Genomic DNA, 12,541 nt, shown 5'->3' on the forward strand with positions numbered 1-12,541 from the left:
AGTGGCAGTGTTTCTATTGGATTGACGGACGGCCTTATATGGGCAGGCAGTAAATTACGTGGGAGGCGTAACTCCGCCTCCCACGGCCATCGAGCAGAAGTCTATTATAGTATACGGATGAAAAAGTAGGTTCCAGTTATGACCATTACGCATAGAATTTCGAAATGAAACCTGCCCAACTTTTGTAAGTAAGCTGTAAGGTATGAGCCTGCCAAATTTCAGCCTTCTACCTACACGGGAAATTGGTGAGCGAGTGAGTGAGGGCTTTGCCTTTTATTAGTATAGATATATAGATATAATATAGATATATATAGATATAATGTATATATAGATATATAGATAAATATATATATATAGATATAGAGATAGAGATATAGATATTGTAACAAAAAGGCGCTATATAGGCGCCTGACCCGACACAGAGGCATGTCTAAAACCAACAAGATTTTTATTTTTCTTCACCCGTGGGCACACGTCTCCCCGTGACCCATAGGCAATACACAGTCCCAAGCAGCAATCACAACAGCACCAAACACTCTTCTCCTTTACCACCACTCCTCCACAAGCGTAGTCCTCCTCCTCCCGACCCTGGCTTCCTGAGTGGTGGTGGCTGGCCCTTTTTATAACCCACCTGGAGGTATTCCCGGTACTTGATTACCTGGTCCTAATTGCACCTCCGGGTGGAGCTGAAGATTCGTCCAGCCAGGCTGCTGAGTCCATGCAGCTCCCCCTAGCGGCCATCCGAGCCCCCAACCAGGCTGTGGAAGACTCCATCTCCCATGGAGCCCTGTGGGTGGTTGAGGAATCACCGTTAGCCAAGGAGGCTGCCACCAAGCTTCCCGGGGGAAGTATTGGACTGCCCATGATGGCTCCCCCGGAATTTAAGCAGCAGGGGCGTCCCTGCCGGGCATAGGACCCGGCTGTCCTTCACTAAGACTATGCAGGCACAAAGCGGTTATGTTTTTTTTAATTGGTAGTTTCAGCTTTTGGCGAGCCAATCATTTAATCCACTCTTTTCTTTCATAAATATTTTTTCTCTGTTCTGGTTTACAAATAAGACTCAAGACAGCCTCTCTGTTATCAGTTTTCTGATGTGAGGATAACATATTTTTTAAATTCACCCTTTCTGCTAAACATTTCTAGGCTATTACTAACAATGTAAAAAGAAATCAATATGATCATTTTTAGTAAGAAAATTTAAGTTTTATTATGTTGAAGTGAAATGCTATGAACATATTTTTTTTCTGGTTTTGTAATTATACTATATTCAAATGTTAATGTTGTAGAAAGAATTTCTAAATTTAATTTATACTAAAAGCATTTTTCTAATGGAGCTACCTGGGATAAATTCAGATTTGTACAACCACTTTAGAATCTAGTACTATATCCCCACAGGATTTATATTTTAAAAATTTACTAATGATTTTGATTTAAAGTTGTGTTCACTAGTGTTAAATACTACTGCATAACTCTCAAAAAAGCAGTGATGTTGTATATTTCTACATTAGATTTTACTATTGCAAACTTTTAGCTTGGAATTGAGAAAAAAAAATGCAAAAAGGTTTCTTGTCTAACAAAAAAAAGCTCCCAGTATGCAAGTAATTTGCATTTTGTCAGTGAGTGCAAAAGCAACTGCAGTCCACAATCACAATTGACTTTATTGTGTAATGGAATACAAAAGGTATTGTTTTGCTTTATTTTTTATGCAAATTTTACTTGATTTTTCTTATTCTTTTGAGAATCTTCACTAAAGCGTTTTGAATCTTTTTTTTAATAATTTAGCATGCATATCAACAATATAGTCATTTTTATACCTATACTGGTAAATAAGTGTTTACTTTTCAGGTTTTCTCAGTGTCATTGTTAATTCTACCACCTGTCCATTCATTTATTTTAACTTCTTGCCCAAGTGCAAGTAATTTTTAAGTCAAGAGGATTATAATAGACCACATTTAACTTTCTTCTGGAACAAATTTCAGCTCACTCTGGCTGATTTCCATGTTTTTCAGGGGTGGTAGTTAGAAATAACCTAATTTATCCTCTAATCTACTTGGGAGCATCCAAGAATTTTTATTCATGCATTCACATTTTCATAATTTATTTTCTTCATACTTGCCAACAACTGGTACACACATATTTGATTTTTGTAAATGTTTTGAGTGACATTTCAAGATAGATTTTTTTTTTACAGCACATTTACTTTTATGTACCACTGCTACGAATATTTGTGGTGGTCCCTAAGTACAGGATTTGTGCAAGCAAGTATCTTAACTATTGGAAGTAAGAACAATCTGCTAGGTACAAGATACTTAGGTGTTTTACAGACAGCTCTGTGAATAAAAATATATTTTCAGTATATCTTCAGTGCTATGTAAAACTTTAGCCTCCCTTGATAAAAGTCACTATCAATTTATAACTTGCTAAACTTATGAGCCAGCAACTTCATTTTAACATTTTATTATACCTTATGGAAGTGGCAACATTTCAGTAGTGAAATATTTTTTATTGGACCAACAGAACCAATTTAATGCACATTTAAACAAAAATAGGCAGGTGCATAAATTTGGGCGCCCCAAAGAAATAATACCATCAATATTTAGTATTGCTGAAATAACAGCTTGTAGAAACCTCCTATAGCTACTGAGAAGTCCCTGCATTCTGACTGGTGGTATTTTGGACCATTCTTCCATACAAAATGCCTCCAGTTCAGTCAGGTTTGATGGCTTCCGAACAGCCTGCTTCAAATCAATCCCTACATTTTCAATGATGTTCAGGGCTGGGGACTGGGATGTCCATTCTAGAACATTGCATTTGTGCATCTGTATGAATTCCTTGGTAGATTTTGAATGGTGCTTTGGATCATTGTTGTGGTGAAACATCCAACCCTGGCGTAACTTCAACTTTGTGACTGACTCTTGAACATTCTTGTCAAAAATCTGCTTATACTGGGAGGAATTCATGCGGCCCTCAACTTTAACAAGGTTTCCAGTACCTGTGCTAGCCACACAGTCTAATAACATGATGGAACCTCCACCAAATTTCATAGTAGGTGGCAAGTTCTTCTCCTGAAATGCTGTGAATTTTTTTCGCCATACATAATGCCTCTGGTTGTGATCAAATAACTGTACCTTAGTCTCATCTGTCCGCAGTATTTTTTTTTTTTTTCCAAAATGTTTTTGGCTTGTCACATACCTCATGTAACTCTTCTTATGGTGAGCAGTCAGAAAAGGCTTTTTGTACATCACCCTTCCCCTGAGCTGTTCCTGGTGCAAAGTGCCCTGGACTGTTGAATGATGTACAATGACACCATCAGCAGCCAGATGTTTTTGTAACTTTCTGGAAGTGGTCTGTGATCTGTTTGTGACCACTCTAACCAGCCTTTGGCAGTGTCTTTCAGATATTTTTCTTTGCCTACCACATTTTTCCTTCACAAGGATTAACTACAAAGTCCTAAGTAAATAAAGTATAATGAAACAAATAGCAATAATAATGATTAACAATATTGGTTATAATAATAATAATAATAATAATAATAATATGAAATGAATAATAATGATTATGCTAATACCGTATATACTGTCAAAATATATATTTTGTATGGTGCATCTTTGAATGGGAAAACTGCATAGGTATTCATTATAACAAATTGTCTCAGCAACGATACTTTTGATAATGTCATCCTCAAGAAATAACTTTAAGTAAGTGGCTGTCAGCATTCACTTTTATTTCTGGCTCCCCCACAAAATCAAAATGAGGTGGTGCTGGTTTATTTGAAACAGGGTCAGCATGAACCGAAATGTAGGCTTTGCATTCAGTTTCACTGTCCATTTCAGTTTCACTGCTTGAAGAGAGATTCACTTCACCACCACTGCTGATGAAAAGCTCCTCAATATCACTGCTCGTATCACTGTCAAGAGCTTGCAACACCTGTTTCTTGCAAGGCGCCATTATGAGGCTAGGAGAAGACATGCCTACACGGGGCCTGACATTTTGTAAAACATGTCTGCACACTTACTCAGGACTAATGTGGTTAGCACTTTTATAGCCCAAGTAATCCTCGAGTCTATTGCTTAAGTCAGATGCGTCTATACTGTTGTCTGAGTGACACTTGGGAATAATGCTTTTAACACTGTTTCCACAGCCCAAATGACTCTCGGGTCTAATCCTTAAACAGCGTAAGAAAGGAGTTGGCCATCACTGATACAGATGCCTTTCATGATGAAGGGAGGTACTATGTAACAGAACGTTAAAATGTGCCCTTTCCGATTATTCCAGGATTCAAATTTGACCACTTATAGGACACAGCAATGTAAGCTGTGAATGTTGAATATGGGGATATTTTATTTTCTTGTTATATCAACTGTCTATACAATGCAATAAAACTTATTTTTGTATAGTGCGTTTCACTGTGTGCAGGTGCCAAGTGGTATATAATGCTTCATATCAAACAGGTTTTTAAGCATTTTTTGTTACTCCATGTTGTACACTTGAAATCATAGCATGTAGTGTCGTGCAAAGAATTTTTGAAGTACATTTGAGATATCACATAAAAATATTTTACTGCAAAATACTCCTATATGATAAATAATTCAGGGTTCCCATGGTCATGGAAATCATGGAAAAGTTATGGAAAATGATCAAATGGCCATCAAGTTTTGGAAAACAGTCATGAATTTTGTTAATATACATAAATTAAAATCTTGAAAAGAAGATTGCATCAATTCATTTTACAGTATCTTGCTATCTGTAACACATATGCCAAAATGTTAGGTAAATGTGTTTTCGGCACTCTGCAAGCTGTGGTTCCATAAAAATGAAGACACAGGATGCTAAATCCTGCTAAATTTTCATTTAGTGAAACAAAATGGGATATTTTACTTCATTTGGTATTGCTACTTATGTAAATCATTGCTTGTCAGATAAGCGTCTCAACAAGCTGGTAATGCCCTTCCTTTTGATAAGTCTCTTAATCACTCAGCTCAAACAAATGGATCTTTCACAAGAGTCCTAGATATTATTAATTTATTAGCACTGTTCTTAATCCCATAAACCTGTCACATCTGTACTGTTATTGTAGCAGTTGTAAGGGTAAACGTATTCATAAAAATGTGAAAATTAAGTCATAGAAGAAATTGTTTAGGTTTTTGTTTAGAAACTATAGAAAAGTCTTGGAAAAGTTTTGGAATTTTGCTGGTAAAAAGGGTGGGAATCCTGTTTTTTTTTTTAAATTTTAGTTTTGCTTGTCTCTTTGACAAGAAATGATAAATGTGATTCTGGTCCATAAATAAATAAATAGATGTAGATCTTTCTCTGTGTGTATATGTATCTATACTAATAAAAGGCAAAGCCCTCACTCACTTACAACCGGACTGCTGAACTGACAACGTGGTATACAAAGAGATCCTTAACAGATAGTTATTGGTATATTTTCCCTCAGTTTAAAAAGGTTTTCTTTTCTTCTTAATAAAAATTTAAAAGCAGTTCTTCGTCACTGCGAAGCGTGGGGATTTTGCTATATACAGTATATATATATATATATATATATATATATATATATATATATATATATATATATATATATATATATATATATATATATAGATATATATATAGATATATAGATATATATATGTAGATAGATAGATATATAGATATATATATGTAGATATATATATATATATATATATATATATATATACTTTATGTGTGTGTGTATATATGTATATTTATCTGTATGTATATATATTTATGTAGGTGTGTGTGTGTGTGTATGTATGTATGTATATATATATATATATATATATATATATATATATATATATATATATATATATATATATATATATATATATATATATATATATATATATATATATATATATATATATATGCGAAGCGTGGGTAATTTGCTAGTGTGTATATGAGAGATCAGCATCAAATTTAAGAAGAATTTTAAATGATGCCAAAATAAGCATTGAATTCTACTCATTACTTCTACTTGCATTTAGAGAAAAACATCTGTCTTTCCATTTAAATAGAAACATTTTATATATATTTTTTTTTAACCACAGGCTGGTAAAAGGTAAGAAAATTTTACTTGTAGTTTAACGCAGACAGAGGTTTTACACAAGATATACTTTTGCAATCCCCATAAGAAGGTTCTAATGTGCAGCTCCAGGATTTAAACATTGCTTTGTGCAGCTTGTCATCTGATATTTCTCATTTTCTTTCTGTTATATGTGAATGTTGGCTTGTTTACTTATTTATGTGTAGGAAGTTCTATTATTGCATGACATAGTGGAAAAGAATCTATTAACTTTTAAATCTAGGTTTGATTCTGTTTTGATATCTGCTAGATAGGAAATCAGTTAGCAGCATTAGACTGAATTGGCAGTTCTCAGTTACATTCAGTATTGATTTAGTATCAAATTTAAATTTTGTGCTGTGAAGTGTATTTTTAACTTTTAATTTAGTTACAAATCTAAAGATTCATCACATCTTTAACTCAAGTTTATTTAGAATTAGTAGAAATAGTGCACATAATGACATGTGCATCTGCTTTCCATACAGTGTCTCTCAGGGGAAGAGAAGTCAGCACAACCTTTGCATAGTATAAATTTAAACACCCAGCAGGAGTTGAACATAGTTAATCGACAAACAAATGAATAAATGAAATAATCTAGCTGTAAAAATCTTAGCCATCATATTTATGTATGATCTTATTCCTTTATAGTGACCCTTTTGACTTATTATTTTGGTGTGTGTCATTGAGCAGGAATTTGTATTATTCCATTGTATAGTATACCACCAGTACAATGACAAAATTTTTATTTTTTGTATAGAAATCTAGCTGTTGACTCTTTATTATAAATGAGTTCCAGAGATGAAAATTACATTTATCCTAAGTAAGTTTACAGATTTATTTACATTTACAGATTTTCTTTTGCAACTGATTTGTTTATTTATTTTTTACAGTTACAGATATAGAACTGAAAAGGCTGAAAGATGCATTTAAGAGGACCTGTGGGCTGTCCTGTTACATGAGTCAGCAATGCTTCATCAAGGAGGTACTTGGGGATGTAGTTCCCCCAAAGGTTGCAGAGGTAATTTTATATAGTGTGCATATGTATCTATGTCAAGATACATATTTGTTTCATAAAATTGTCATCTAAAGGGAGGTATTTTTTTAATATTAAATGGTAAAGTATTCCAGATTTTTGGCATGAAGAAACAAAAAAAAAACTGCCTCAATAATTCTTTAAAGCTTCACCCTAAGAATACTGAGCAAACATGTTAGAGAGTGTAAGATTACATTTAGGAAAGTAGGAGGACAAACAATGTAAAATATATGGAGGGGCTAGATTGTTTAGAGTTGGATATGCAATTAAAAGTATTTCAAAATCAATTCTAAAGGACACAGGCATCCAGTGTAATGATACTAAGATCGATGAGAGAGATGCTCAAATTAGCTTTTTTAGTTAAAATTCTTAGCTGCATTTTGAACTAATTTCAGGCAAATTATATATTTAAGTAATAACTTTCACTCTTTTTATATGGTAGACATTTACTCAAGCCCTTATTATAATAAGTAGTTCCAGGCTGTGATTCATAACAATTTTAAGTCAACTTTGAATGTTTTTTTACACAAAATGAAGGACTGTGAGTAATAATATGACATTTTTCCAGTGATTTTTTTACTTGTCTCCGGAATAGAGAAAGCAATTCACATCTGGACATCAACATTTAATAATGTCAGTTGTAACAGCAGCAAGAAAGGAGTTTTTGAAGATTAAAAAGGAGAAACTAGAGGAAACCACACCCCTGCAACTGAAAGGTTACCACGGAGGGAGATGAGCAGTGAGGTGAAGCACACAGTTAGACTTATTTTACAATGACTGAATCTCAGCACACAGTCTTATTTTGCAATGAATAAATCTCAAAATATTGTGCAATATTAAGACTAACCACTCTTGCTTAAGAAATTGATGCATTTGGTAGGATTTAAGGCTTTTGTTTTCATATTTGGGCTCATGTCCCTACATCTCCACTTAATAAAAGCAAGAACAGGCTAGTTATTTTTAAAATTAATTAAGAAAAATGGTACAAATTGGCACACCATTTCTTTTTGCAAATTAACATATACCATAATTGTAAACAAATAACTCTGGGTTGAAAAATACTGCATTTATCCTTTAATGTGACACAGTGTACTTAACACTGCTGATAAAGTCATGTGATAGAAATGTTTACCTCATAGAACAGCTATTCCAGTAAACAAAGATTCTTGTGATAGTAGTATCTTAATTCATTGAACTGGATAAGAAAGTTAGAAAATGAATTTAATTTCTTAATGATAGTCCTCTAATTATAAAAGTTACTTTTTTACCTTTGAACTCTTGTCTAAATCATAAACTAGGTTTATTTGAAGTGGTTTTGTTTTTATAATTCACATTTGTATCCTTCTGTTTGTACAGCCATTGTAGCTGGGCATTGTCAGTCATGAGGGTAAACCGTTGTTCGAAAAGATAATAACGGAGGGCCTTCACCACCCACTTAATCACCAAGCACTCTTTTTCAATTGTGAATTAATTATGCTGCCCGGGAAGTAGCTTTCTGCTGAGAAATGTGATAGGGTGCTGTTCCCCCTCAAAACATTGTGAGACCACCGCTCCTAAACCGAAAGTGCTAGCATCTGTTTGCAGAATAAATTCCTAAGAAAAGTCAGGATTGTGCAGACCTGGGAATGATGATAAAGCAGCCTTTAGGTCCGCGAAAGCTCTCTCACAGGCATCGATTCCTAAAACATTACGATTCTTTCTGCCCTTTGTCAAGTCTGTAAGGAGGGTGGCCCAGTGCGCAAAATTGGGAATGAACCACCTGTAATACCTTGGGAGCCCATGGATGGCACGAACCTACCTCTGTGTTTCGGGACGGGGATATGCAAGCACCTCCCCCACCTTGTCCATTTGAGGCCTGAGCAAACCCTTCTCCAAGGAATATCCCAGATAGTGAGTTTCTGACACACCCAGCTTGCACTTCTGGCAACCTCAGTTGGGTGACCAGGAATTTGTGATGGTCGTGCCACTCCTTTAAAAGATTAATATGCAAAATCTGTATGGCTTTCCGCCGCCCGGGAATTCTGACTTTCTAATTCACTTGGGACATAAGCTCTTCTTTTACTGCTGGCCCTTGCCATTTGGCCTGAAATTTTATGTGGATCGGATGGAATCAACACAAGCACGTGATCCCCCTTCTTAAACTTGCAGAATTTACTTGTCTTGTCATAGTTACGTTTTTGCATCTCCTGCTCACGCTGCTCATGTTCCACCGCAATAGAGGACAATCTTGCAATCTGTTCTTGCAGTGAAATGACTCGGTCAACAAACCTTATCCCACCCTCTCAAAGGAGACGTCTAAAATAGGCATCAGTACCGGGGTGCCTATGGTCTGTGAGCAGAAACTATTTGACAGTAGGGACAAGCCTTGCAAAATCGTTCCATCTCCCAGCCCATATTCACCATATAAAAGCATTTCGAAATACATTCCCTTGTCTTCTAAGCACCAAGGTGACCCCCCAAAATGTGACTGTGAGCAATTTTTAAAGCCTTCTCCCTGTGCTCACTTGGCAGTAGCAACTGCTCGATATGTCCATCACCCATGCAATCAGAAATCACCTGATGCAGAAAGTTTAAAAATTTGAGTCCTCTCTTTCCAGATAGTAAGAGTCATTTGCAATGAGGGCTTGTCTGAATGCAAAATCCAAGTTGTTATTGGCTTGTTGTTGGCGAGCAAACTCAGAATCTGTTGTTTGATGTAGAGTCGCCCTCGCCTCCCACTGCTACTGTGTCCGATGCAGTATTGCACTCGCCTCCCATTGCTATTTTGTTTTTTCGTCTGGGTCCATATTGAGTCCCTGGTCTTTGGAGGCTGTTGGCGCGTGTGACGGCATGGAAAAGTTTGCCAGCTGTCCCGGGACTTCACTTGAGGATTTGTCCACCAGGTCACTGGACAACTCTGGTTCAATTTCATATCCGTTTCCTTGACTAACATTGTCTGTGACAAGCCTGGTTCTGTTTCAAATCCGTTTCCTTGACTGACATTGTCTGTGGCGAGCCCCTCTCTATCCACTACAGGGGTATGTGTTTTGCAGGTGTTCTTTTTTTTTATATGCTGTAAGTGCCTTGAGCATGGGAAAGGCGCTATATAAATAAAATGCATTATTATTTATTATTATCACATAAGAAATGCCTTAGTCAGACAGTGAAACTGAAATGGTCAGTGAAACCAAAAGTTATTCTAGTGAATCTGAAACAACAACCAAATTTCTTTATATACTACATTTTCATACATGTGGTGTAGCTCAAAGTGCTCTACAAGATGAAGGAAGAAAAGTTAATAAAAATAACATTGTTAGACAGTACTAAATATTAAAGAATAAAGTATGGTCCAATGGCCAGGAGGACAGAAAAAACAAAGAAACTCCAGAGGGCTGGAGATAAAAAATCTGCAGGGCTTCCATTGCCACAAGACTGCCCAGCCCCCATAGGACATTCTACCTAACATACATGGTCTAAATCAGTCCTTATGATTTTCAGGCTTCACGTGAAAGAATTAGATATTGATGGTCATATGGACGCCTTCTATCCATTAATACAGGGACTTCATGGTGACTTGATCAGGGTGCGGTGGCACAGGTCACCACCACAGAAAAAACGTAAAAAGAACAGCAGAGAAAATTTGGGATTAGTATGGATTGCGGAGCCATGATAAAAATGTTAGTTCAATGCATATTATCAGGGTTACATTAAAATATAGTTATAAGAAAGCCCTGTTAAAATATATTTTTTGCTAATTTTTTAAGTGCGATTTCTATTGGTAAGCTGTTTCAGATTTTAGGTGTATAACAACAGCCAAAGGCTTCCTCATCACTTCTTACAAGTTTAACTCTTGGAGTTATAAGCAGACACTCATTTGAAGATGTAAGGTTGCTGTTTGGAGGATAAGGTGACAGGCATTCCAAAATATACAGTAGGATGGAGCAAGATTATTTAAGGTGTTGTAAACCATAAGCAGTATTTTTTTTTTTTTTTATTGATTTTATTGTAATCATTCCATACAGATACATCAATTTTTACAAAAAATAGGATTGAAAACAAAACAACCCAACCTAACCCCCACCCCTGAGAAAGAGAGCATGGCCAACGGAGTAAAACTTAAAACTGGTCAAAATACATAAATTGATGAGTTTAACAGGCAGATAAAAAAAAAAATGCGAAGAAAATGATCTCCTCAGTGCTTTAAGAGCTTATTCTAAAATATTATTGATTAGATCCTGCCAGGTTTTGAAAAAGTTCTGTACAGATCCTCGGTCCTCTAACATACCTAGAGACAGAGCACGTCCAAAACAAAACAAGCCCCCCAGCAGCGGCATTTAAGGATTAAAAAGAAGAGATATCTATTGCTGATAAAGTCTAAATACTATAAGCATAAAATATCATTAACAGACTATAAACATAAAATGTAATCATCAACAGTCTTGGAATATTAAGACAGTAAACCCAGGGAGTGGTGTTAAAAAGTGGCCCAGGATAAGCGTAGTAAACCCTAATGCAATAATAACAATAACCCATAAACCAAGGATATGATGTTAACCCTGATAAAGCAGTATTTGATGTTAACCCTGATAAGCAGTACTTTTTAAAGTCGATTCTAAATGGCACAGATAATCAATGTAATGACATCAAAACTGGAGAGTTGTGCTCAGATTGTGAACTAATTTTTCAGTATCTTACAAGTTTATAAGGGATCTAACTTTTGCTATATTCCTTAGGTGAAAAAATGTTGTCCTGGTAATCTGATTTAATATGCAATTTAAAATTTAGGTCAGATTCAATAATTACCCCTAAATTCTTTACCGCTGTCTTGACTTTTAAGCCTAATGGATCAAGTTTATTTGTAATACTCTCACTATATTCATTTTTGCCAGTAACTAAAATTTCTATTTTCTCCTTATTTAGTTTTAAGAAAATTACTAACTCATACACTCAGAAATACAAGTAAGACAATGGGTCAGTGAAGTAAGAGAGTCTGGGTCATCAGGCACTATTGCTCAATACAGTTGTGCGTCATCAGCATACCTATGATAGCTTACATTATGCCTTAAAATAATCTGACCTAATGGAAGCGTGTACATCGAAAAGAACAGTAGACCCAGGATAGATCCTTGTGGAACACCATATAGAATATAATGTGTCTTTGAAGTATAAATACCACAACTAACAAAAAAATTCTACCTGTTAAGTAAGATTTAAACCAATTTAAGACACTGCCAGAGAGGCCCACCCACTGACTGAGATTTATAAGAATATTGTGATCAGTTTTATCAAATGCTGCACTCAGATCTAAGAGGATGAGAATAGATAAATGGCCTTTGTCCGCATTAACCTGCAAGTCTTTTACTACTTTAATGAGTGGAGTTTCTGTACTATGATTTGTTCTAAAACCTGACTTAAACTTGTCAAGAATAGCATGTTTATTCAAG

General features: G+C 35.4%; 1 protein-coding gene across 4 annotated transcripts in view; it reads left to right on the forward strand.

Moving 5' to 3' along the window:
* The window catches only part of usp32 (ubiquitin specific peptidase 32), a 209,923-nt gene that overhangs the window by 33,736 nt on the left and 163,646 nt on the right, over positions 1-12,541 (forward strand). For 3 of the 4 annotated variants that reach the window (XM_039756745.1, XM_039756747.1, XM_039756746.1), the window contains exon 2: positions 6,976-7,103. In XM_039756745.1, coding sequence (XP_039612679.1) covers positions 6,976-7,103 — 128 coding nt within the window. Of the gene's footprint in view, positions 1-6,975; positions 7,104-7,713; positions 7,863-12,541 lie in introns of those variants that run through there. The other variant, XM_039756748.1, reaches the window with a different exon arrangement.

The sequence above is a fragment of the Polypterus senegalus genome, chromosome 6, assembly GCF_016835505.1.
Source record: "Polypterus senegalus isolate Bchr_013 chromosome 6, ASM1683550v1, whole genome shotgun sequence".
Classification (NCBI taxonomy): domain Eukaryota; kingdom Metazoa; phylum Chordata; class Cladistia; order Polypteriformes; family Polypteridae; genus Polypterus; species Polypterus senegalus.